Source organism: Pogona vitticeps, chromosome 2 (assembly GCF_051106095.1).
Source record: "Pogona vitticeps strain Pit_001003342236 chromosome 2, PviZW2.1, whole genome shotgun sequence".
Lineage (NCBI taxonomy): Eukaryota > Metazoa > Chordata > Lepidosauria > Squamata > Agamidae > Pogona > Pogona vitticeps.
In genome coordinates, this window is record NC_135784.1 from 240,886 (window position 1) to 268,583 (window position 27,698).

Here is a 27,698-nt window from a genome sequence, read left to right on the forward strand (position 1 = left end):
GGATCAGCTTTGTGTCACCGCTGCCAATCATGTCAGCAATCCCCCATCTCCAAGGAGATACCGGGGATGCCGGAGAATGGAGAGATTCCAAAGTTTAGTCAGTCCTTTAGGAGCTAAGATGAGCCCAAGACTCTCAGCTAGGCCCTGACTAACACTTCTTCCTCAAATCCACCTCCTTTATTAAGAAAAGCAACACACACACAGACAAATCCATGAGTTTAAACTCAGGCTAATCTGGGCTCTATATCAGGTAGCAAATACACATGGCCAAATCAGAAAGAGTAGTCTGTTCAAGAAACCAATGCATGCAATTCTAAATCATTACTGTTTTATTTAAAAAAGAATGGTTCAGAAAAGAATTCAGATTATTGCAAAGTAATTCAGTTAAAAACATTTTCATAACAAGGTAGAGAGATCACCCCCACCACTCCAGCTGGAAAAATAAAATAATTAAAAGCATTCTAAACTAGAATAATGCATAAGCATAAGCATTCTTACGTTCCTGTGATTCCATAGTCCACGATCCACCAGGAAAAGTTAGATTCCAGTTATAATCCATTTTGAGAAAAAGCACGTCTGTCCTTTCTCAGTCAAACTCCATCTTTTTTCAACTCCTTACCAACTTCCTTCTTGTTCCCAGAATTCTTCATAAGGAACACCCCCTCCTGGGTCTTGTTGTCCCGCCTAACTTTCGCATGGGAGCTTGAGAGTTGTTATCATGTTTTGTGGCAGAATTATTTTGACTAGGAAAGTCTCTGCTCTCTACTCATCTTAGCAACGAGATAACCAGAGAGCGAAGCTTCTCTGAAACAGCATGAAAAACTTTCCTACTACAGAGCAGAACTTAAATCAAGATGGATGCTGTCAAGACAATATTATGACTACAAAACCCATTCTAGCATCTCATAAAAACACAAATCAAAAAAACTAAGATCATGGCCACTGGTCCCATCACGTCCTGGGAAATAGAAGGGGAAGACATGGAGGCAGTGACAGATTTTATTTTCCTGGGCTCCATGATCACTGCAGATGGAGACAGCAGCCACGAAATTAAAAGACGGCTGCTTCTTGGGAGGAAAGCGATGACAAATCTTGATAGCATCTTAAAAAGCAGAGACATCACCTTGCCAACAAAAGTCCGAATAGTCAAAGCTATGGTTTTTCCTGTTGTGATGTATGGAAGTGAGAGCTGGACCATAAAGCAGACCGCCGAAGAATTGATGCCTTTGAATTGTGGTGCTGGAGGAGGCTCTTGAGAATCCCCTGGACTGCAAGGAGAACAAACCTATCAGTTCTAAAGGAAATCAACCCTGAGTGCTCCCTGGAAGGACAGATCCTGAAGCTGAGGCTCCAGTACTTTGGCCATCTCATGAGAAGAAAAGAGTCCTTGGAAAAAACCTTGATGTAAGTAAGGAAGGTGTGACGGCAAGAGGAGAAGGGGACGACCGAGGATGAGATGGCTGGACAGTGTCTGCGAAGCAACCAACATGAATTTGACACAACTCTGGGAGGCAGTGGAAGATAGGAGGGCCTGGCGTGCTCTGGTCCAGGGGGTCACCAAGAGTTGGACAGGACTAAACGACTAAACACACATAGAGTTTCTCTATCTTTGCCTGCAGAGAACATAATCAATCTAGTGGTTTTACAGGTTTTAAACCCAAAATTGTCCCACAAATTTTATATGGCATCCCAATCTGGTTAAATGACATGAATAGGTCAATTGAACGGATACAATCTCAATTCTTCCATAAAGTGCTAGGGCTACCAAACTGTGTTCCCTACTAGGTGCTTTGTCTGGAGATCGGATTTTCCTCTTTGGAAACAATGGCTTGGCTGAGATCATTTCAATTCTGGCTAAAAAAAATTTCAAAACTCTGACCTAGATAGTTGATTATATCAACTATTTCTGGACTCTAAACCTCCCTTTGGGAATACTGCCCTCTTCAGAACACTTCAGACTTCCTAAGAATACAATAATAAAAAGGAGAAAACTTATAATTTTCAATAAAAGACATGCAAAATTATTTAAATTTCTAAAATAAATATATACAAAGTAAAAAAAGCACTGCTTGGCTCTACGTTCTTCTTCTCTCCCAGGTATGAGTAAAATCCATTGCTGGCTGTCAGTGCCTCATGGTTATCATCCAGCATCAGTTCCATTTTCTTGTTCTCCTTGAAAACAAACATCTACGGTACTCTGTTCCATTCTAATAACAGTTTTTGTGAGATATCTCCCAATGTTAATATTCCTCTATTAAGTCAGCAAAACCAAATCTTCCCAAGGCTTGGGTTTCCCAGTCTCCGAGAAGCTCAGATGTTAAAGATCAAAGTATTTGGTCGCCTCCGACCCAGTGCAGTCCAGGGCCCGAAGAGACCAGAGCTTGAAAAACCAAAATTTCCACTCCAACAATCCTTGCCAATACAAAGCAGAAAACTCTCACTACAATAGCATAGAAATGCCTAGTTCTTCATAAATAATACAGAATACAAATTAAATGGTACCCTTTTAAAAACTCAATTCCTATTATTATTTATGAGGGTAAAGCCCTATAAAACAAATGACAGCTTTTCTCTCTTCATTACTTGCTTTTCTTTTATCAGTTAGCCTTAGAATGTCCATCTTTTTCTTTTTACACTAATTTTGTAAAAGTTTCCATTGCACAATATATGCTTATGTTCATTTTTTATCACAAGGCTCAAGTGTATTTTGTGATATCTCTCTGTCAACTAACAATAGAAGTAAAATGAATCACAAATGGTACTTCAAAATACACTCCATTTTTTTCTATTTTCTTTCTGTTTTGCATTATGTCAGCATTTGGTTGCTTAGTCTTTTCAATGGAAACCAGAAGAAAACAGAATGAGCTCCTTCTGCGTACTCAACTTCTCAGGAGCTCTTTCCACATTCTGTGCATTTCTATAGTTTCTGCCCAGTGTGAGTTCTTTCATGTTTCCTAAGGTTACTACCACAACTAAAGCTCTTTCTGCATTTCATGCATTTATGAGGTTTCTCCCCAATGTGAGTTCTTTTATGTGACCTAAGTTCATAACTTGAAATAAAGCTCTTTCCACATTCCATGCATTTATATGGTTTCTCCCCAGTGTGAGTCCTTTGATGTGACCTCAGGTTACTGCTTTGACTAAAGCTCTTCCCACATTCCATGCATTTATGTGGTTTCTCCCCAGTGTGAGTCCTTTGATGTGACCTCAGGTTACTGCTTTGACTAAAGCTCTTCCCACATTCCATGCATTTATGTGGTTTCTCCCCAGTGTGAGTCCTTTGATGTAACTTAAGTGCACCATTTGAAATAAAGCTCTTTCCACATTCCAAGCATTTATGTGGTTTCTCCCCAGTGTGAGTCCTTTGATGTAACCTAAGGGTGCTACTCTGACGAAAGCTCTTTCCACATTCTATGCATTTATGAGGTTTCTCCCCAGTGTGAGTCCTTTGATGTAACTTAAGTTCACCAGTTGAAATAAAGCTCTTTCCACATTCCAAGCATTTATGTGGTTTCTCCCCAGTGTGAGTTCTTTGATGGAACCTAAGGGTGCTACTCTGACTAAAGCTCTTTCCACATTCTATGCATTTATAAGGTTTCTCCCCAGTGTGAGTCCTTTGATGTAACCTAAGGGTGCTACTCTGACTAAAGCTCTTTCCACATTCCACGCATTTATGTGTTTTCTCCCCAGTGTGAATTCTTTCATGTGACCTCAGGTTACTGCTTTGACTAAAGCTCTTTCCACATTCCAAGCATTTATGTGGTTTCTCCCCAGTGTGAGTCCTTTGATGTAACCTAAGGTGACCACTCCGACTAAAGTTCTTTCCACATTCTATGCATTCATGAGGTTTCTCCCCAGTGTGAGTTCTTTGATGTAACCTAAGTTCACCACTTGAAATAAAGCTCTTTCCACATTCCAAGCATTTATGAGCTTTCTCTCCAGTGTGAGACCTTTCATGTAACCTAAGGGTGCTACTCTGACTAAAGCTCTTTCCACATTCTATGCATTTATGAGGTTTCTCCCCAGTGTGAGTCCTTTGATGTAACCTAAGTTCACCACTTGAAATAAAGCTCTTTCCACATTCCAAGCATTTATAAGGTTTCTCCCCAGTGTGAGTCCTTTGATGTGACCTAAGTTCACTACTTGAAACAAAGCTCTTTCTACAGTCTATGCATTTATGAGGTTTCTCCCCAGTGTGAGTCCTTTGATGTAACCTAAGTTCACCACTTGAAATAAAGCTCTTTCCACATTCCAAGCATTTATGTGGTTTCTCCCCAGTGTGAGTTCTTTGATGGAACCTAAGGGTGCTACTCTGACGAAAGCTCTTTCCACATTCTATGCATTTATGAGGTTTCTCCCCAGTGTGAGTCCTTTGATGTAACCTAAGTTCACCACTTGAAATAAAGCTCTTTCCACATTCCAAGCATTTATGTGATTTCTCCCCAGTGTGAGTCCTTTGATGTAACCTAAGGGTGCTACTCCGACTAAAGCTCTTTCCACATTCTATGCATTTATGAGGTTTCTCCCCATTGTGGGTCCTTTGATGTAACCTAAGGGCATCACTGCGACTAAAACTCTTTCCACATTCCATGCATTTATGTGGTTTCTCCCCAGTGTGAATCCTTTGATGTTTCCTAAGATTACTACTGAGACTGAAGCTCTTTCCACATTCCAAGCATTTATGTGGTTTCTCCCCAGTGTGAGTTCTTTGATGGAACGTAAGGGTGCTACTCTGACGAAAGCTCTTTCCACATTCTATGCATTTATGAGGTTTCTCCCCAGTGTGAGTCCTTTGATGTAACCTAAGTTCACCACTTGAAATAAAGCTCTTTCCACATTCCAAGCATTTATGTGATTTCTCTCCAGTGTGAGTCCTTTGATGTAACCTAAGGGTGCTACTCCGACTAAAGCTCTTTCCACATTCTATGCATTTATGAGGTTTCTCCCCATTGTGGGTCCTTTGATGTAACCTAAGGGCATCACTGCGACTAAAACTCTTTCCACATTCCATGCATTTATGTGGTTTCTCCCCAGTGTGAATCCTTTGATGTTTCCTAAGATTACTACTGAGACTGAAGCTCTTTCCACATTCCATACATGGATACATTTTCTCCCCTGCATGTGTTCTTTGATGTCTACTGAGGTGACATGCATTTACGTGGTTTCTCCCCTGCGCTACCCCTTTCATGTGAAGTCCATGCCTGGTCATTCCTATTTTCAGTTCTCTGTTTTCTTGCTTGATTGCAAGTTCCTTCCCCGGTTGCCCCAGATGTTACTGGGCAATTCTTCTCCTGGCCATCATCTGGTAGATTAGAAAAAGAAGAGGATCAATCACTTCCAAAATCTGGAGGAATCAATGATGAGGTGTTCAGGTGAGATCATTTCCACACCCAAGTAAGTACATCAAATTCAAAGTATTTTAACTTTTTTTCCCTTCTCAAATTCTCCCCAATGATTGTACTCAAATTTCCAAAAAATTAGAAAGGAATTTCTCAAAGTTGATTAAAGAGAAAACAAATAATTGAATTAAAATAATTTTATAAGCACAAAAGGATAACGGGGGGAGGACAGTTAGAAAGGAAGTATAAAAGTTGATGAATGTAGCTAGATTATTAGACTCGAGAACTGGTAAAGATAAGTTAGTGGCAAATGCCAGGAACTGACAATGTCTGCAGAGATTATTATTCAGAAGGTGAAGAGAAAGGACAGGTCCACAAAAGAGATGGGATGTAGAATTTATAAAATGCTATTATGTGTAGAGAATCATCAGGAATTTCTGAAAACAGGATAGGAAGCAGAGATGGTAAAGGAAATAGATAGTATAATCTTAGAACTGCAGAGCTAGAAGGGAAGTCAACTCCAAACGTCTGGCTCCAGAGTTAGGTACTTAAACCAATGTGTATGGAAAGAGGGGAGCGAAGAATTTGATAAATCACATCTGTGAGAATAAAAGCAAAAATTTAAACATTGAAATTCAGAAGGTATGTGACCCCAGCTAAATTAAATATTACAAAATCTAAATGCTACATATTAAAGTTGTACCTCGGTTTACAAAATCAATGTGTCCTCCAGGACATTACGTTATGCAAAAACAAACAAACAAACAAACAAACAAACAAAAAACCTGGAACATAGGTTGTCATAGGATAGTCGTGGCGCTACAAGCCTCCAGGCACAGGGAAACTTCCTTCACAAAGTGAACGAAATGGGGGAAAAGACATTTAAACCAAGGCATTATTTTGAACTGATTTCCGTTCGTGAACCAGAAATTATGTAAACCAAGGTGTACATAAAACGAGATCCTACTGTACCTCAAAGGTATTGTTCTTGGAAGTGCTACCTGTTAATCGCACAGGGCCAGCTATTTATTTATTTAATTATTTAATTATTTAATTATTTAATTATTTAATTATTTAATTATTTAATTATTTATTTATTTATTTATTTATTTATTTATTCATTCATTCATTCATTCATTCATTCATTCCGCGCCCATCTAGACCAAAGTCTACTCTGGCAGCTAACATTAAAAATAATAAAATAAAAAACAACAATAGTAATATAGTTCAAGATGGAGGGGAAGAAATTCAAGTGATGACAGGAGGGAAAGCCTGCCTAAATAGCCAGGTCTTACATTTGCTCTTAAAAACACCCAGCGAGGGAGCCAGACAGATCTCGGAGGGGAGACTGTTGCAAAGGCGAGGGGCCAGTGCCAAGAAGGCCCGGTTTCTTGTTCTTTCTTTCTGGACCTCCCTCTGTGTTAGGCCCCACAGTCATCCTTCCTGGCTAGAACAAGCGATTCGGATAGATCTAGGTGGGAGGAGGCGTTCTGCTAGATATCGATGTCCTGAACCATTTAAGGCTTTATGTCATCATTAACACTTTGAAATCAATGTGGAAACGAACAGGCAGCCAATGCAAGGCATCCAGAGTGGGGGAAATATGCTGATATTTTCTCATCCCACTGAGAAGTCTGTCCACCGCATTCTGTACCATTTGAAGATTCTGCATCAATCCCAAAAGTAGCCCCACGTAGAGTGCATTGCAGTAGTCTAATCTCGAGACTACAAGTGCATGGACCAGAGTGGTGAGCGCCCCAACATCAAGATAGGAACGCAGCTGGGCAATCCGCCACAGATGGAAATAAGCAGAGCGGATCACAGACGCCACCTGGATTTCCATGGTGAGCGCTGGATCCAGATAGTCCCCCAAGCTGTGAACCTCACTAATCATGGTGAGAGTCACTCCCCCAAAAGAGAGGGAGTTTCCCAAACCACCAATGGAGGGGACGACCACCATCAGGAGCTCCGCCTTGTCCGGGTTCATCCTCCGCCCATTCTCTTGCATTCATTGCAGTACAGCCTCCAGGCAGCGCTGAAGGGACGGAACGGCATCCACTGTGGTTGGAGAAAAGGAGATGTAGAGCCGAGTGTCCTCAGACAGGTGGAGTTCAAGGGTCTCCACATCTGGTTGAGACGGTGGTGTCAAGAGGAGGGGTTTAGATTCATTTGGCACTCGGGAATTTTTTGGGACAAGCCAGGCTTGTACAAGAGGGAGGGGCTCCACTTGAATGAACACGGAACTGAACTGTTGTCACGTAACATTAAAAAGGTGGCAGAGCAGCTTTTAAACTGAATGCCAGGGGGAAAGCCAACAGGAGCCGAGGGGCGTTCGTTTCGGGACCCCTCATCCCTGTGGGATGAGGGTGGAGAGGACAGAGAAAAACAAAGTGATGATAGTGTAGGAATTAGGACTGGGAGCGTGATGGGATGGGATTGTTGGTCCACTGGAAGGAGAAGCAAACAAGCCGCCCTTCTTGGGGGACCCCGTAGGCAGGTGCTTTTAGGCAAATCCCCGAAGCGCCTGAGCAAAGATGAGAGAACTGGAACATTTTATTCATTTTAACTTTTTTATTTACTTAACTTTTATTTGGAGGGTAGATATAAGATTGATAGAGTGGCCATAACAGAAACCTGGTGGGATTTGTAGAGCCAGTGGGATTCCACAATCCCAGACGATGAACTCTAGAGGAGGGACAAGGAGGGCCGTGTGGGAGGCGGGGTGGCCGTCTAGGTCAAGGAAGGGGTAGAACCCAGCAGAATGGGGATGGACGGCGGCTCTGACTCCATCATGGAATCACTGTAGGTTAAACTGCCAGCACCAAGGAGCAATGTGATAGTGGGTTGGGGGCTTGCTATCATCCTCCAGATCAAAAACTTGAGGGGGAAATGTTGGGAAAAATTTGAGGGGGAAAATGGAGTGGAGAGAAATCAGGGAGGTGTCCAAAATGGACAGGATTGTAAACATGGGGAACATCAATCATCCTCACATCCACTGGGTCAAGGCATGCTCGGGTCAAGAAAGAGAGACCGGATTTCTTGACATGCTAAACGACTACATCTTGGAGCAATTTCTCATGGAGCCCAAAAGAGGACAGGTGACTCTGCTTCTAATATCGTGTGGTACTCAGGGCCTGGTTAGGGACAGGAATGTCACTGAGTCGCTAGGGAATAGCGACCATGCTGCCATCTCTTTTGCCGTGCATGTTGGGGGGAGAGTGTTAAGCAAATCTGACACAAAAAGCCTTGATTTCTGAAGGGTGGACCTCCCTCAGACAAGGAAGCAAGTAAGAAAGAAGTTGAAAGGGAAGTTTACAAAAATAATCTCAAGAGTGCATAGTCTTTTTAAAACAATGGTAGTAGAGACCCAGTGGAATTGTATACTGCAAAAAAAAGGGGGGGGCTCAACTAAGTCCAAGAAAGTGCTGGAATAGTTAACAAGCAAAGTTACAGACGCCTTAAAAGGGGTACAAGAAAAATGCAGAGAAATTAAATGAGGGTTTTTTTGCAACTGTCTCTATGACAGACTTTGGGCAGATTCTGTTTCCCGAACGGCCCTTCTTGAATAATGAATTAAATCAGATACAAGTTACTCTACTCACGCCACACGTGTCACCAGGAGGTCTTCTCTGGAGGCCTGGAAATGGTCAACAGGGACTCAAATGGGAAGGAGCCTTTTTCCAGCAGTCGAGGTGGCAGAAGCCTATAAAGAGATTCACGCCTTGGTAGAATTGGTATGTAAGACTTCAGGAGCCATAGATCTCTTGGGGAATGTCACTATGGAAACACAAGCAAAATTAAAGGCTTAAGTAGTTTCCCTGAAGAATATGGTTTGCAAAAGAGGTTAGCCACTCGTAGGATGCTCCTGCATCATGGCGGCCTGTGTGTGTATATAAATCAAACACGTCGTATGTACCAGGATGCCTCAAAAGGACTAGCATGGGATCATAAGGCGCTAGCAGTCTGCGATTAAGGGACAAGTGTTAGGACCTTCAGATTTCCATCACAAAGTCCATCGAACCACTTGATAAAAATAAAGCATTTGATAGATTAATGGAAAATCTCCACTGGGAATTAGGACAAACTCCTTCAGCCCAAAGGCGCTGCAATCCCTCAAAACAAAGCACTTGGGTTTGATCCTGATTATAGTGAAAGTACAAATCCACCATTCATATAGAGAATATAGGAGGACTGAATCTGCCCAAAGCTGGCACAAATATCTCTTCCTAAAAACTCAATTAAGGAGTTGTGTAAAACACTGGTTCTTAACCTTGGGTTACTCAGGAGTTTTGGACTGCAACTCCCAGAAGCCTTCACCACCAACTGTGCTGGCTGGGGTTTCTGGGAGCTGCAGTTCAAAAACATCTGAGTAACAAAGGTTAAGAACCACTGGTATAAAAGAACAAAAGGCAGACATTTATTTGCGAACAATAGAGCAAGCTCCAACAGGAAGTGACCCAGAAAAACAATGAAACATTTGAAGCAATTGTGGCTGGTTCCTCCAGGCTAGAAGTACCAAACCCTGCCATAATATCTCCACAAATATGGGCTGTGCCGTGCGGGGCCACCCAAGATGGACAAATCATAGTGGAGAGTTTTATTATTTATTTATCAAGAGGCGACTCTATACATGGAAATCACCAGATGGGCAATATCAAAATCAGATTGATTATATTCTCTGCAGCCAAAGATGGAGAAGCTCTATACAGTCAGCAAAAACAAGACCCGGAGCTGACTGCGGCTCTGATCATCAGCTTCTCATAGCAAAATTCAAGCTTAAACTGAAGAGAGTAGGAAAAACCACTGGGCTACTCAGGTATAATCTATACGAAATCTCTTATGAATACACAGTGGAAGTAAAGAACAGATGTAAGGAACTCGATTTGGTGGACAGAGTGCCTGAAGAACTTTGGATGGAGGTTTGTAACATTGTACAGGAGGCAGCAACAAAAACCATCCCAAAGAAAAGGAAATGCAAGAAATCAAAGTGGCTGTCCAACGAGGCCTTACAAATAGCAGAGAAGAGAAGGGAAACAAAATGCAAGGGAGAAATTGAATGCAGACTTCCAAAGAATAGCAAGGAGAGACAAGAGGGCCTTCTTAAATGAACAATGCAAATAGAGGAAAATAACAGAAAAGGAAAAACCAGAGATCTGTTCAGGAAAATTGGAGATATTAGAGGAACATTTTGTGCAAAGATGGACATGATAAAAGACAAAAATGGGAGGGACCTCACAGAAGCAGAAGACGTCAAGAAGAGGTGGCAAGAATACACAGAGGAATTATATCAGAAAGATTTGGATATCCCGGACAACCCAGACAATGTAGTTGCTGACCTTGAGCCAGACATCCTGGAGAGCGAAGTCAAGTGGGCCTTAGAAAGCCTGGCTAACAACAAGGCCAGTGGAGGTGATGGCATTCCAGTTGAACTATTTAAAATCTTAAATGATGATGCTGTTAAGGTGCTACACTCAATATGCCAGCAAGCTTGGAAAACTGAGCAGTGGCCGGAGGATTGGAAAAGATCAGTCTACATCCCAATCCCAAAGAAAGGCAGTGCCAAAGAATGCTCCAACTACCGAACAATTGCACTCATTTCACACGCTAGCAAGGTTATGCTCAAAATCCTCCAAGGTAGGCTTCAGCAGTATGTGGACTGAGAACTCCCAGAAGTACAAGATGGATTTTGGACAGAAGAACTAGAGACCAAATTGCTAACATGTGCTGGATTATGGCAAAAGCCAGAGAGTTCCAGAAAAACATCTACTTCTGCTTCATTGACTATGCAAAAGCCTTTGACTGTGTGTACCACAGCAAACTATAGCAAGTCTTTAAAGAAATGGGAGTGCCTGACCACCTTATCTATCACCTGAGAAACCTATATGTGGGACAGGAAGCAACAGTTAGAATTTGATATGGAACAACTGATTGCTTCAAAATTGGGAAAGGAGTACGACAAGGCTGTATATTGCCCCCAGCTTATTTAACTTATATGCAGAATATATCATGCAAAAGGCTGGACTGGAGGAATCCCAAACTGTCGGAAGAAATATCAACAACCTCAGATATGCAGACGATACAACTCTGATGGCAGAAAGTGAGGTGGAATTAAAGAACCTCTTAATGAGGGTGAAAGAGGAGAGTGCAAAAAATGGTCTGAAGCTCAACATCAGAAAAACTAAGATCATGGCCACTGGTCCTATCACCTCCTGGGAAATAGAAGGGGAAGATATGGAGGCAGTGACAGAGTTTACCTTCTTGGGCTCCATGATCACTGCAGATGGTGACAGCAGCCACGAAATTAAAAGACACCTGCTTCTTGGGAGGAAAGCGATGACAAACCTAGACAGCATCTTTAAAAAAAGAGACATCACTTTGCCAACAAAGGTCTGCATAGTCAAAGCTATGGTTTTTCCTGTAGTGATGTACGGAAGTGAGAGCTGGACCATACAGAAAGCTGACTGCCGAAGAAATGATGCTTTTGAATTGTGGTGCTGGAGGAGACTCTTGAGAGTCCCCCTGGTCTGCAAAGAGATCAAACCTATCCATTCTAAAGGAAATCAACCCTGAGTGCTCATTGGAAGGACAGATCCTGAAGATGAGGCTCCAGTACTTTGGCCATCTCATGAGAAGAGAAGACTCCTTGGAAAAAACCTTGATGTTAGGAAAGTGTGAAGGCAAGAGGAGAAGGGGATGACAGAGGCCGAGATGGTCGGACAGTATCACTGAAGCTACCAACATGAATTTGACAGAACTCCAGGGGGAAGTGAAAGAGAGGAGGGCCTGGCGTGCTCTCGTCCATGGGGTCACAAAGAATTGGACAGGACTTAATGACTAAACAACAAAGAAACATAGACGAGACCAAAGATCTAATCACTCAATTAAAAGCTGGAAAAGCAGCCGGCCCCGATGCTATCCCACTGGACCTATTGAAATGCAAACCTGACTGGTGGGCTTCCCTTTTCACACCTACAGATAATACTGAGATCTTGCCAAAATTCTTGACCAATGCAATTCTTGCCCCAGTTTATAAAAAAAAACAGGAACCTCACCTCCTAGAAAACTTGAGACCAATCCGTTTATTGGGAACTCTATGCAAAACATCTTCTAATTAAACTTAATTCCTGGAATAATAACCAGGCATTGCTAGGCCCTGAGCAAGCTGTTTTCAGGAAAGGTAAGGCCACAGTCAATGAACTGCTAAATACTTTCGCATCTTATTAACAAGACAATTAAGCATGAAAATTCTACATTGTATGTGGCTTTCCTTGACTTAAAGGCAGCTTTCAGTTCTGTAGACAGAGGGTTTCTCTTGGAAAAACTTGAAAATATGGGCATTGGTAAAAGACTCCTTTCCCTCATGAGAATGTTATACTCTGGCACAACATGGCAGGTTTGTGTCTCTTGGAAAGGTAAGTTATCTAATCAATTTCCAACCAACAAGGGAGTGAAGCAAGTCTTCATTCTTCCTCCCGCCCTATTCAACCTCTTTATGAATGAACTAGCCCCTTTTCTCCAGTGTGGAGGGCCATCCACCGAAATTGGGGACACATTGTGTCCCGTTATTGCTTTATGCGGATGCTGCTGCTATCATCTTGCGCTTCCATCCAGGTTTGAAATGTTCAATTAAGAGAACTGTGGAATACCTGGACAAAAAGAAATGCAACTAAATTATGATGAATCCAAAATTTTGGTTTTCTCAAAGTCGTGGAAGCAATTGCAATGGAATCTAAATATAGTATAAAGTATAAAGACCTAGGCATCCTGTTCCATTACAAACATTCCTGGTCTCCCCATCGGAAAATGGTTATACATGGAGCTAGGTTCACTGGTCAGGGAATACCTTGTTTCTACTATAATCCTGGCAATTGTTATGTTCTGGTGGCTTTACAGGTTTTTAAATCCTAAATTATCCCACAAATTATGCACGGCATCCCACTCTGGTTAAATGCCATGGATAGGTCAATTGAACGGATGCCATCTCTATACTTACATAAAGTGCTGGTGCTACCAAATTATGTTCCCTACTCGGTGTTTTGTCGAAAGACCGGATTTTCCTCTTTGGAAATGATGGCTTGGCTGAGATCATTTCAATTCAATTCTGGCTGAAACTTTTTAAAAACTCTGACCCAGATAGTTTATTATATCAACTATTTCTGGACTCTAAACCTCCCTTTGGGACTACTGCCCTTTTCAAAAAACCGATATATATTGGCTTAGATAGTGACTCCTTGGGCTCACTAAATCGAGGGCAAGCCTTCCAAATGATTGGAAAACCAGCTGCTTTCCTTTCCCTGCTTAAATGTCCACAAAAATGCAGGGTATTTTCTCTAGCCAGATGCAATCTCATGCCTGCAACCTTTCATTTGCTTTCCCCTTTTCAAAGTTCCCCAAAGCAGAAGCGGCTCCTTTAGTTCAATCTTCAAGATCCCAAAAGAGGGAAAGAAGAGACTCACAAGAGGCCCCATGACAGAAATGGGGGGGGGGAAGGGTCCCACCCTCCACCCAAAGAAAGTGGAGGGAGCCCAAGCCAGCGAAGAGGGGAAAGGGGACGGTAGCGAGCAGCCCTGCCCTCACCTGTCCGTCACCGCAGAACATTAAAGCAGGGAGCCTATGAGTGGACAGAAGGCGGAGCCAAGTCGGGAGGGAGCTGGATATATAAAGGCTGGTGGATGAGGTCTGAAGGAGAAGATGCTGAGAAAGAGAGAGACTGTGTGTATCTTGAAAGTGACTAGAGAGTGAGTTAGAGATCTGTATGATTGAAACAGAGGGTGAAAAGAGTTTTAACGTTATATCAGATTTGATTCAAATACAAGTGATTGGCAACCTGTGACTGATCTAATGAATATTTATCACCTAATAACTTCCTTGATCAAATAAGAGCCTTAAGTTTTAAACAGCACACTTGTCTCTAAACATATTTGGTATTAAAGCATTAATACCTGGTGGCAGCGAAGAAGAAAGAAGGGCGAGAACCTCGTGAAAGCCTGGGGGCTTCAGAGGAGATCGCCACAAGTAGGAAAGGTATGGCTAGAAGGGATGGAGAACGCATGGATTCCTATGTGGGAGAGGATGATGATACCAAGAGAAGAGGCAGGAAGGGGAAGGAACATTGGCTTCTATTCCAAGATGGCACCGGTGGCAGTTGACTACCACCTTTCTCCACCGCACCGGCTTCCCTCTTAGGCCCCCTTTTCTATTTTTGCTCTTTTTCTCTTCCTTTTTAAAGTTTTTCCCAGTCTGCCTTCCCCCTCCTCGTTTTCTTTTTACTCGGTCGCCAGATTGAAAGTGGGACCGCGGGAGCTAGAGCTGGAGCTCAAACGCAGGGCTGGAGCTGAGGCTCGGCTGTAGAGCCTCAGCTGTTTTGGCGGAGCTCAGAGCTCAGAGGCTCGGGAGACTTTTTCTCAAGAGGAGGTGGATGAGCACTGGTGGGGAATGTTTTTTTTGTGTGTGTGTATGTGTGACCAAACCCAAGCCCAGAGCGGAGACTACCACCAAAGGGGAGAGGACTTGAGAGATCTGGAGGCTACAGACCCGGCACCCCCTCCCGACGAGCTTGCCCAAACTGCCCGATTTGAGATGGACTTGAGGTCCGGGAGCCCCAAAAGTCTTGGCTGTTAGTGAGGTGGAACCGACCATCCCAGGCTCTGGTGGCAGGACGGCAGGGAAAAATTTCTGGATGGCCGTGGAGGAGAGAGAGCTATCTACATACAGTGGATCTCAGCTGGGCAGTTCCCATCTTGGGTGCCCTAACGGCAGCCTTCCTCCTAGAACTGATCTGCTCATCCTGCTGCTCTTGGACTTTCTACAGAGACGCCACACTTCCTTCTTAAGGAAGGGTAAAGAAAAGCCAGTATGCTCAATTTTAAGACCTATGTGATGCAACCCGTGAATAACACCCTCACTCCACTGTTTTTACTACTAATAACATCAACTTTAACAACTTTAAAAATAACTCTAATAACATCAAGACCAGTAAAAAGGACAAGATTAAGAGGTGGAGGAGGACAGACCTGGACTATATATAGGGGGTAACCTCTTGGAGTTTTTTTAAAATTTAATTTTATATGTATGGTTCTTGTATTGAGATTTTAATTATAATACTGTATAATATTGTATTTATTTTTGTATTTGTATTTGTCATCCACTTTTCTTTAAGATGCGGTATTATTTAAGGTTCTGTTCTTTACTTTTCTATTGACATGGAATGGAAGACCTGTTTGCCCAGCGAGGGGCCTTTTAACATTCCGGTGATCACGGGTACAGGGAGATATGGCGTTGGCACAGTCCCTACTCGTGTCAGAAGAATAGCGAACAGATGTCTGAAGGCTGTCTGTTGTTCTGAGACTATGACCAACCCTCGGTATCAAGGTAGCCAGCCCAGCCTACCCTCCACTCTAACTCTGGTACTGTTGAATGCCAGGTCTATAGCCAACAAGCCTCAGGTGATTCACGATCTTATCCTGGAGGAGAATGCAGACCTGGCATGCATAACCGAGACGTGGATCAGCGGGGAGGGGGTCCTCCCCTGGCTCTTATCTGTCCGCCCAGTTATGCTGTCCAGCACCAGGGTAGACTGGAGGGGCGGGGGGGGAGTAGCCATTGTTTATAAATCCAGCTTGGAGGTTACTAGGCGCTCCTCGGTAGTAAAGCCGGGTCTAGAGGCACTCCACGTGTCGATTGGGGCCAGTGATGGTTTTGGGATTTTGCTGGGTTACTGCGCTCCCTGCGATCCAGCCACTTCCCTTCTGGAGTTGACTGACTTTGTCTCTGCGGCACTATTGGGATCCCCGAGGCTTTTGGTCTTGGGTGATTTCAATGTGCATGTGGGGGCAGGGCCATCTGGGTCAGCTCTTGAGTTCTTGGAAACCATGGCTTCCTTGAACATGTCCCAACATGTCAACGGCCCCACCCACTGGACCTGGGCTTTTCCTCCAGTTGGAGCGAGTGTGATCTGGTGGTGACAGACCTCATGTCAGTCCCCTTGTCATGGTCAGATAACCACCTAATAAAATGTAACCTCACAGTGGCTCTCCCACCTCGCAGGGAGCTATTTCTATGGTCCGCCCTTGAAGGCTACTGGATCCGGCTGGATTCCAGGACGTCATGAGAGGGGTCACGGCGGACCTGGCTAGCGCTCTTGTCGACGCTCTGGTTGATAACTGGTCCACCTTCGTAACCAGGGCTATAGACACAATCGCACCTAAACGCCCTCTCCATTGTAGAGCTCGTCCAGCGCCCTGGTTTAACCAGGAGCTTCGAGCGCTGAAGCAACATAGGAGAAGGCTAGAGCGTAGATGGAGGAAGAACCCAACGGATTATAATAGGATAGTTGTCAAGGTCGCAACTAACCTTTACCTGTCTAAGGTAAAGGCTGCTTGTCGAACTTACTTTGCTAACCGGATAAGCGAAGCGTCCAACCTTCAGGCGGAGTTATTCCGTATAGTGCGCGACCTATCCGGAACTGATCTGGATGATAGTCCTCCCCTTAGTTTTTCACCTGACCAGTTTGCAGTCTTTTTAAAATCTAAAGTGGAGGCCATCCGACGGGACCTCTCTCCTTTTTTGAACACAGTAAGTCGAGCAGAGATGTCCAGTGCTCCGTCTTGCCCGGTAACCTTTGACTCCTTTCAGCCTGTCACGCCTGATTCTGTGGCCAGAGTACTTGACCGCTGTCGAGCCACACCTCCTCCTTGGACCATTGCCCGGCCTGGCTAATCAAAGCAGCCAGGCCAATAACAACAGAATGGGCCACTGCAATAATAAATGGGTCTTTCCTTGAGGGCAGGTTTCCCTCTGCCCTCAAGGAGACACTCATTAGGCCCATAAGAAATAAACCTAATTTGGCGGCGGATGAAATTGGCAATTATAGGCCCGTCGCCAATATTTCTTTTATGAGCAAAGTGGTCAAGAGGGTGGTGGCTGACCAGCTTCAGGCACATCTGGATGAAACAGATGCCCTGGATCCTTTTCAGTCGGGATTCAGGCCATGCCACGGTACAGAGACGGCATTGGTCACCCTGTACGATGACTTGTTGAGGGAGGCCGACAGCGGTAAAATTTCTTTGTTGGTCCTCCTCAACATCTCAGCAGCCTTCGATACCGTCGACCATGGTATCCTCCTGGGGAGGCTCTCTGAGTTGGGTATCGGTGGCTTGGCTCTGGCCTGGCTCCGTTCCTTCTTGGAAGACTGCCCCCAGAGAGTGCAGCTTGGGGAGAGTATTTCAGCCCCATGGAGTCTCAATTGTGGGGTTCCACAGGGGTCGATCATCTCCCCAATGCTGTTTAACATCTATATGAGGCTGCTGGGTGGGGTCATCAGGGGATGTGGAGCATCGTGTCATCAATATGCTGATGACACCCAGCTCTATATTTCCTTTTCACCAACTGCAGGTGATGCCGTCCTGTCCCTCCAGCACTGCCTGGGGGCCGTACAGCAGTGGACGCAGGAGAACGGGCTGAGGCTGAACCCGGACAAGACGGAAGTTCTGAGGGTGGGTGGCCCTGTGGATGGTGGCTTGGGAAACTCCCTCATGTTTGGGGGGGCCCTGGCTGCGAAGAGTGGGGTCCGCAGCCTAGGGGTACACTTGGACCCAATGCTCACCATGGAAATGCAGGTGGCATCGGTACTCCGCACCGCCTTTTTCCACCTTTGGCGGATTGCCCGGCTGCGACCTTACCTAGACATGGGGGCGCTCACTACCTTAGTACTTGCACTCGTAATTTCTAGATTAGACTACTGTAACATGCTCTACGTGGGGCTTCCTTTGAAGCTGATGCGGAAACTTCAAGTGGTGTAGAATGCGGCGGCCAGACTCCTTACTGAAGTGAGAAAACACCAACATCTCTCTCCTACTCTGGCCATACTACACTGGCTGCTCATCCGTTTCCACATTGACTTCAAAGTGTTAATGCTTACATATAAAGCCCTAAACGGTTTAGGACCTCGATACTTGGCGGAACGCTTACTCCCAACTAGTTCTACCCGTGCCACCTGCACGAGCCAGGAGGTGAGGCTGAGGAGCCTGACGCCGAGGGAGTCCTGGAAAGAAAGAACTAGAAACCGGGCTTTCTCAGCGGTGGCTCCTCGTCTCTGGAATGACCTGCTTCCGGAGATTTGCGCTGCACCCTCGCTGGGTACTTTTAAGAACCAACTAAAAACGTGGATGTATAGGCAGGCCTTCCCTTCCAGTTAATTCCTGTCCTTTTTCCTTTTTCCCCCTCTTTATTTGATTTATTTTTATTTTTCCCATCTTGTAGAATCATTTAATTAATTGTTATAAATTTTTTAGAACTTGTTATCCATATGTTGTAAGCCGCCTAGAGTGGTTGAAATGACTAGGTAGGCAGGGTATAGATACAATACAATACAATACAAAAATAAATAAATAAATAAACAAACCATCGCTCAGCCCGTAAACCTTTCTACTGGGGCAAACGGGAGAGTAGAGGCGGGAACCGAAAGTTAAGGGAAGAGTGGAGGCAAACGGAGAAAAGAGAATGCGGAACGGAAGAGCCATCACCCACGCAGAATTGTGGAATCGCTTTCCCAGAGGAGACGACCGGAGGGGGAGAGCGGTGGACTGAGGAGATGCTGCCCCTCTTGCATCGGCTGGTGTCACCCTCAAGGGAAGTCCCACAGAAAGAGGGTTACGGTAGTCTATTATTGAAACTGAGTGACCAATCCGGGGAGTGATAATTGCATCCAGGTAGGGGCCCAGCAGCACAACCCGTCTAAGAGGGAAGTAGGCGGGCCAGACCACGGGCGCCACCTGGTTCTCCACTGACAGCGATGGCTCCGGAAGGACGCCCAGCATGCCTTAGGAACCCCTGAAGTCACAGACATCAGGGGCAGCCAGTTGGAGGACCCTCGTGTTGTTTGGGTCAGCCTTTGTCTATTGTCCCTTTTATCCTCCCAATGAAGGAGAAGGTGGGAACAGAAATGTCGTTCCCTGTTAATCAATTATCATCAGAGTCCAAAGTACAGGTGGAGGGTGAAAAGCAACCCCCCCCCAGTCTGGCTTGTCTGTCGAGGGGGAACCAGAAGGGAGGCTTGAAGGGGAACCCCCCCACACACACACACGTGCCCCAAATCAGAATGACCAAGGTTTGCCTTTTGTCAAGAGGACCTGCCCTTGGGGAGCATGGGGTTGGGGTGAGCAGGATTGAGATTTTATTTTAAAAAATACACCTAAATAAGAAAACCATACCCCCAAAGGCCAGCACTTTGCACATGTTCAAAGAAGAACTGTGGTGTCATGGATGGAGGACCGGACTGGAAACCAGGAGGCCTGGATTCAAATCCATGCCGGGCCAGGGAAACTGAGAGGAGAGTGAGTATGTTTGCAAAGACTACTTCAGCCACCTCTTGAAATCTCACTGACCTGGCAAACGTTGGGAGGGATCTGGGATTTGGTCCTTCGTTTTTGGTCTCAAAAACTGCCAAGAGAACTTCTCCCAGTCTCACTCCTTCCAGGGAGAAAAGAAAAATAGAAAAGATCACCCTGGAGGCTTTGTGGATAAAGCAAATCAAAGGCATTTCCTTGCAGGGGGTGTCTTCCTCATGCTCACATTCAATGGGGGCTTCCTCCCCATCTCTCTCTCGTCTTCAGGCAGCACAACAAGACAAGCGCAAAAGCAGGCAGGCAGGAAGGCATGTCTTCCCTCTGACACATATGGCATGTCTCTCACTGTTTATTTAAAATATTTTTATTTATTTATTTTTCTTTTTTTTAAACTTATTTAGTCAACTGACTACTCTGGGAAGCTAACAACATAAAATAAACAATTTAATATATAGGAAGAAAATAATGCATCAATAGACAAGAACTCAAGAAGTGGCTGGAGGGAAGGCTTGCCTAAATAGCCAGGTTTTCAGTTGGCCTTTGAAGATGCCCAGCGAAGGGGCCATACGGATCTCAGAAGGGAGGCTATTCCAAAGGCGAGGAGCCACTGCCGAGAAGGCCCGGTTTCTTGTTTTTTTCCTTCTGGGCCTCCTTCGACATTAAGCTCCTCAGCCTCACCTCCTGGCTAGATCGAGTGATACGAGTAGATTTAGGTGGGAGGAGAGGTTCTGTCAGATATCGAGGCCCTAAACCGTTTAGGGCTTTATATGTAAGCATTAGAACTTTGAAATAAACGCGGAACTGAACAGGCAGCCAATGCAAGGCAGCCAGAGTGGGGGAAGATATGATGATGTTTCCTCACCCCACTAAGAAGTCTGGCCACCGCATTCTGCACCATTTGGGGCTTCCGCATTGATCTCAAAGGCAGCCCCACATAGAGCGCATTACAGTGGTCTAACCTCGAGATTACGAGCCCATGGACCAGAGTGGTGAGCGATCCCCCATCTAGATAGGGACGCAGCTGGGCAATCCGCCACAGAGGGAAATAGGCGGATTGGACCACGGACACCACCTGGGATTCCATGGTAAGCGCCTGGTCCAGGTGAATCGCCAACCTGCGAACCTCACTCTTCACAGTGAGAGTCACACCCCCCAAAAGAGAGGGAGTCTGCCAAACCGCTGATGGTAGGTCTGCCCACCCTTGGGACCTTCGTCTTGTCTGGGTTCAGTCTCAGCCCATTCTCCTGCATCCATTGCAGTACAGACCCCAGACAGCGCTGCAGGGACAGAGCAGCATCCACTGCAGTTGGAAAAAAGGGGATGTAGAGCTTTGTGTCATCAGCATATTGATGGCACGCCACTCCACAACCCCTGATGACCTCGCCCAACAGCCTCATATAGAGGAGATGGGCTCTGCGGAACCCCACAATTGAGGGTCCATGAGGCCGACTCACTCTCCCCAAGCTGAATTCTCTGAGGACGATCCCCCAGGAAGAATCGGAGCCAGGCCAATGCCGAGCCACCAATTCCCAACTCAGAGATCCTCCTCAGGAGGATACCATGGTCGACGGTATCAAAGGTGGCTGAGATATCAAGGAGGACCAACAGAGAAGTTTTTCCCTTGTCAGCCTCCCTCAATAGGTCATCACACGGGGCAACCAATGCCGTTTCTGTATCATGGCACAGCCTGAAGCCCGACTGGAATGGACCCAGGGCATTTGTTTCATCCAAGTGCGCCTGAAGCTGATCAGCCACCACCCTCTCGACCACTTTGCTAATGAAAGAAACGATGGCGACGGGCCTATAATTGCCAATATCGTCCACCGCCTGAGTTTCTTTCCTGCCCTCCCGGAAAGACTCATTAATTATTGCTGTGGCCGATTCAGTTGTTATAGGCCTGGTTGCTGGGATTAGCCAGGCCGGGCAAGGGTCAAGGGAGGAGGTGGAGGCCCGAGAGCGAACTAGCGCCTTGTCCACAATGTCTGGCGTCACAGGCTCAAAATGGTCAAAACTCACTGGGCAAGGCAGAGCGCTGGACATCTCTGCTCGATCCACTGTCACCAAAAAAGGAGAAAGCTCCCGGCGGATGGCCTCCACTTTCAATTTTAAAAAATTTGCAGATTGGTCAGGTGAGATACTTGAAGGAGGCCTTTCTTCTTAAAAACGACACAAGGTAGCTTACATGAGTTAAAAACAGCAAGACTACAAACATCAAAATGAATCAAACCAAAGATACACTATGGATAGTAAACAAAATCAACATCTAGAAAACACCAGAGCCTGTGTAATGTAGTGGACTGAGGGTTGGACTAGAACCATTTCTAATTCAAATTATGATTTTGGGATTATTTGTATGTGCGGTATGTAGACTTTTGCCTCTGTTTGTTGTTTTTTGTTCAACTCCAAGCCCAGGAACAGCTAAACAAAGAGGAGCATATTTAGATTCATCGTCATTTCTATTGTCTGAATTTAAAAGGGGGGAGTGATGCCTGGATATGGCCAACATTAGTTTTATTCTTGGTCTTGGGGTAGAAAATCTTATTCTACATTTTTTCCAATATTACGTCTCTCTTGAGCTTTGTATTAAGTCAAAGGCCTGTATTTCACACCTTCAGACCCCTCACCTTTCAACTAGCAGATGGCCCAGTTAGGAATGCTGCCCAGAGGCCAGACACAGATAGAACCTGAAAACTGAAGTTGGAAGGGGCCTATAAGGCCATCAAATCCAACCCCCTGCTCAAGGCTGGAATACAGTCAAAGCAGCCGCCTAGAGTGGTCCTCACCCGACCAGATAGGTGGGATATAAATAAAATAAATAAATAAAATAAATAAATAATCTGCCAGCTGATGATCCAAAATAGTCAAAACATAAAACACAGCAGGGACCCAGAGGCTGAAGGCCATAAATCTGGTTCCGATCTTTTCCAGTCCTGACCACACAGGCAACATACGGGCCCTTTTTTGTTCTCTCTGTGCTCTCAGTTTACTTCTGTGTAACCAGTGGGCTGTGGAAAAAATACCATCTTATACATGGAAAACTACAGCTTGTTAGGAAGTTGGTAATGTTACAAGGGAGTATTAAGTTCCCCAATCTCCCCTCTGACCAAAGTGGTTGAGAAGTTCTCCAGAAAATCTTGAATGGGCTTATAAAAAACTGGACGAAGTAGATACAAGATAGCAAGCAAATAGGAAAGACGGTGGGAGAAGAGAGGATGTCATGACTAAACATAGTTCAATTAGAAAAATGGGCAAAAGAATAGAAAAGAAAGGAAGGAGAAGGCAGAAAAATTAGGAAAATTGAGGAGTCTATTGAAAAAAGACTGAAGGTAGAAGCAATGAAAAACAGGAAGGGGATCGTAAATGAAATGACTTGCCTCTTAGTTCATTTTCCTTCTGTCATTTTCCCCCTCAATACTGAAGAGGTCCATCGGATCCTATACTCTCTGTCTCCATGTATCTTTCACCCCATGATCTGACGTTGGCATTCAGAATGGAAACATTTTCCCTCAATGTCCTCTCCTTATGACCAAAGATCATCAACCCCAAACTTTATTTCAATGACGTTTCTGCAATAGATTCAGTAGGTTTTGGGGAAATGATGGACAAAGATCTTGACAAAATGTTTTTTTAAAACTCTGTGGGAACCTTAGGGGAGAAATCCTCAACCCGCATTGATGTACGTATGCATGTAGTCTCTCTCTGTGTGCATGTGCTCCATCTACCATTTGCTTAAAGCAAGTGGCACTTTCTCTAAAGTCCATGCCTGGGGCCCGATAAATGCACAAACGCCCACACGCCCGCACCCTGCAATCTCGCCACCTCCTGTTTCTTTCCAGAGGCTGTGCAAAGCTTTCCCTTCCCTTCCTTTCAAGGGCAGCTGAGGCTCCGCGCCCGGCCAGGGGAACCCTGATTTTGTCATTGCAGGAACAAGCCAAAGAGATACAGGAAGAAGGTTGGCAGGTGTTCTCTTGGGACAGCCTCAATCCTGCAAAAACTATTCTCAGAACATGGAAGAGGTCATCAAGGATCACTTTCCCTCTCAAAGTGGGAGAAACAACATCCTTTGGGATATTAATCCCCTTAATTCTGCAGGAGAAACTCACGGAGAATTAAGATAACGTGTCTCTCTCTTAACAATGTGCCTGAGATGTCACACGGAAGGATAACGGATGCTCCCCAAATCGATCCATCAACTGAAACCTACCAAAAAGATACCATGGATTGAAGCGAGAAGAAGAAGGCGGCTCTTTTCCATCTTTCCTTCCCCAAAAATCCCCACATGCAGGAGTGAATTCTTCACTTCACCCTCTTGGATCCCAAAAGAGGAAAGGAGAAATTCCGGGGAGGCCCCATACTAGGCTGTCCAGGGTTGGAATCTCACCGACAGCACCTGCTCTTGGTGACCACAGGGTTGAGCCAAGCAGGACTGGGAATCAAAAGAAAAACACTCTGCAGATGTTCAGAGAGGCCCTGCGGTAGACAGTAAAACTGGGACTTACGTAACCCAGATTGAAACCTCCACTCAGCCAGGGGAACTGACAGTGTGTGCTTGTTTTCACAAACCAGAGGTCTCCAGAACTGGGCGACAGAAGAAAGTTGACAGAAGAGACTCAAAGTGAACCTCAGGATATGATTTCACACCAACTCAGTCTCCTTTGCACTGTCATGCCCCACCTCGGTGTCCCCTCTGGCCCTCACCAGGCACCACGGAAGGTCTGGTGGAAGGCGCCTGTGACGGACAGGTCAAGAACCACTCCTGTCCATTACAATGGAACCCTGACTCGGGAGCCAATGGCTGTACAGAAGAGGCGGAACTAAGGATATTTAAGAGAATGGATGGCAGTTAGAGTGGGAGTTGAGGGACCATCCATGATTTACTTTATATGATTTACTTATGAATATTTTAATAAACTTTGATTAATTGAGCCGGGTAGGTGGGGCTCTTCAGCCATGGAAGGCAGCCCATCTAGGAGAAGGAAAACTCCGATTTCAAACCTCCACTGCCTTGTGGCTATATCCACTGATGGAAAAGGATTCAGGAGTAAACCTCGAGGCAAAATCCGGAGCCGGAGCCCCGGAGGCAGCATGTGTTGTTCTGCCAACTCCTGCGACATTGCTGGAACCAGTTGTATTGGCTCTTGCCTTTCCATTGGACCATTTCAGCAACGTGGAGAGGGGGGAACTGCTGCTTGGGTAACAGCCTATCCTCCATATTACCTTACCCGGGCTTCATGCTCTGGAGAGGACACTCCTCGATTCAGAGCATGTTACCATAGTCTCTCAAGACTGAAGGATGCCTATACATACATGATTAATTGAATAATACTTGATTGAAGAATCGTATTTGATAGAGTGAGGATAAATCCTCTGCTGGCAGTGAAAAGGGTTGAAAACAAGTTTCAGTCCCAAAAGTGAACCTGGGTTGTGGGGAGAAACAAACGGGGAAACTGGGTGCGTCACAGCGCCCTCCAAACGCTCCTGATGCTTCCTGCGATTGGGCTAAAATTTTCTGAAATACTGATGTCACCTTTACAACATCTTGCAACCTGCTAATCATAGGGTTATTGTTTAATAAACAAGCAACCACAACGGTGCTTCTGGTCCCAAAGAATGAAAGAGATCTTACCTGCTTTAAGGGGGGCTTTGGGTTTCTCTTTTTGTCCAGAAAAAAGCTGGGAGAGCATCAGCTGAGTCTCACCCCCTCCTTGGGAGAAAAGAAAGAACAAAACAAATCATTCTGGAGCCTTCTCGGATGGACAAAATCAAAAGCTTTCCCTTAGCATAGAAGCCTTTGTCTTTTTGACAATCTGGAGAATTCAATTATTCAAAAAATACCCTCTGGTTTATGAATGTGTGTGGGGGGGCTGTGTGATTCCAAAAGCCAGGAAATAGCCCAAAACTGCTGCACAATCTCATGCCCGCCTTGCCAGCAGGAAAAAGGAGGCCGAGCCTGACAGAGCAAAGGGTGTCTGTCTGAGGGGTGGCCATACCGAAGGCAGCCGTCCAGAGGGTCTACAGCAGGGGGTCCCCCCAACCTCGGGCTTCCGGATGTTCTTGGACTTCCGCTCCCAGAAATCCTGGCCAGCAGAGGCGGTGGTGGAGGCTTCTGGGAGTTGCAATCCGAGAACATCTGGAGGCCTGAGGTTGGGGACCCCTGGACTCTGCAGGAAACCCTCTTCTGCTCATTAAACTTCACAGCCCTGACCATGGCTTTGTGTCTGGGGGAGGAGTGGTCACTTGACAAAAAGGCAATTCAGCTTCTTGGATTTTCCCTCGTGTGGTGTCACTCTGCGAATGGCAGTGGTACTGGGGGGGGGGACTCCTGTTCAATCCCCCCCCCAACCCTCAGCCTGTGGAGTGTTTCAGGTTTCCATTAATTCCTCGTACTATTTCGTAAAAAACCGGAAAGAGGCTATGGAGAAGAATGTGGTGGTCCGGCACCCCCCGTGTGATGATGACACACAATTTCTGCCTGCTTTTTAAGACCTTCCAGGAGGCCCTTCGCTCAGCCTCTCAGGCCCCCAAGGTCTGGCCATCCAGCCGACCACCGTCCGCTGCGCCAACGAAAACAGTAAGACATAAACAAGCAAAGAGGAGAAAGGCAGGATAAAAGTAATTTTGAATGAATGAAAGAATGAATTCTAAGCTAATTATCAATCTAGTGACTGAATTTCCTGCCTCTAAGAAAGTCTCTTCCTGGAAACCAAGAGGAGAGTCAGAAAATTTTCTGAGAATATTTTTTAACCAAAAATCATCATCAGCAAACCTCACACAAGACTCCTCACAATCACACACACACACACACTTTTCCCAGTGCAGGAAAGGGGCAGCCCCTCTCTCCCCAGGGGCTCTCCTGCCTCCCCCATTGCTCTGGGTGGGAAGAAAGGGGGTGGGGGGTGTTGAGGGTCTGGGTTCAGGTCAGGGCCTGGTTCGCCTTCCAGGAACTTCCCTCCGTTGCAGGCTGCCATAGAAATGAAGAATCATCCTTATCATCCACATCCCTCCCTCCCAGCCGACCCCCTATCTTCTCCCTTCTCAAAGCCCCATTTCTCTGGGCCCCATCCGATTCCCCCCCACCCCCGACACCCACGCCCTCCCCCTTCTCCTCCACCCCCCACAAAAAGGGCCCCTTCCCCAAAGCTTTCCAACAAAAGTGGTTTTTTTGGGGGGGGGGGGTTGCATCCAGACTTCGGTTGGAGATGGTGGGGGGGAGGAGGGGGAACAACCACAACGGGGGGGGGGGGGGAAGAGGCGAGCCTGAGGGGGCTCAGAGGGAAAACACACACACACACACACAGGCACACAATAGGGGGGCCCGGGGGGGGCTTGCTGTTTGCCCCTCCTGCCCCTTCGGAGTATCGGGATCTCGCCCCCGCCCTGACCCCCCCACATACAAAAAGGACCCCTTTCCCCAAAGCTTTCGAACAAAAGGGGTTTCCTGGGGGGGGGTCCCGCTCAGACTTTGGCTGGAGAAGGTCTTTTGGGGGGGGGGGAGAGGCGAGCCTGAGGGGACTCCGAGAGAAGTCCGGGGGGGGGTATTTTTCTGCCCTTCGGGAGAGTGGGGGGACCTCTTTCTAGGGCCCCCCCACCCCACTGCCCTCCCTCCTCCCTCCCTCCCTCCCCCTCTCCCTCCCTCTCCGCCCCCCAAATAAAGGCCCCCAAATGGCCCCCACCTCCGACCGCCTCCTGAAGCGGGAAAGAGGCCGGAAGAAACAGCGAGAGGGAAGGAAAGGGAGGGGACACGGCCTCCACTTCCGGTTCCGGTGGGGAGGCGCAGCCCCGGAAGCAGCTCCCTCCTCCCACTCCTCTACCCCTTTCGTAGCTCTGCGTTCTCCTCTTCCCGAGGATGTTACCTCTTCTCCGCGGGGATTGGTTGGGAGGGGAAGGGAGGGGGAGAACGTAGAGCTACGAAAGCGGGAGAGGAGTGGGGGGAGAAGGAGGAAGGTCTGCTTCCGGCTCTGCGTCCTCCCCCCCCCCAGGAACTTTTCCTTCCACCTTCTCCTCTCGTGACCCT

At 46.0% G+C, this 27,698-nt stretch overlaps 1 protein-coding gene across 5 annotated transcripts; it reads right to left on the minus strand.

Moving 5' to 3' along the window:
- Window positions 1-311: 311 nt before the first annotated feature.
- Window positions 312-27,449, minus strand: LOC144582998 (uncharacterized). Of its 5 annotated transcripts, none has more exons than XM_078386955.1 (5): window positions 27,358-27,448; window positions 25,311-25,388; window positions 19,724-19,808; window positions 8,942-9,042; window positions 312-5,302 (listed from the first exon to the last, which is right to left on the minus strand). In XM_078386955.1, the coding sequence occupies exon 5, from the start codon at window positions 5,207-5,209 to the stop codon at window positions 2,918-2,920; it is 2,292 nt and encodes a 763-aa protein (XP_078243081.1). In that variant the 5' UTR covers window positions 5,210-5,302; window positions 8,942-9,042; window positions 19,724-19,808; window positions 25,311-25,388; window positions 27,358-27,448; the 3' UTR covers window positions 312-2,917. The 5 variants fall into 5 exon arrangements, with proteins under 5 accessions (XP_078243081.1, XP_078243079.1, XP_078243078.1 ...); XM_078386953.1 differs by having other exon boundaries at window positions 8,942-9,116; XM_078386952.1 differs by lacking the exon at window positions 19,724-19,808 and having other exon boundaries at window positions 8,942-9,116; window positions 27,358-27,449.
- Between the last annotated feature and the right edge of the window lie 249 nt (window positions 27,450-27,698).

What these genes read in the sequence shown, in the direction of transcription:
- LOC144582998 (XM_078386952.1), bottom strand. Translation starts at nt 5,209, where the DNA reads ATGACCAGGCATGGACTTCACATGAAAGGGGTAGCGCAGGGGAGAAAC.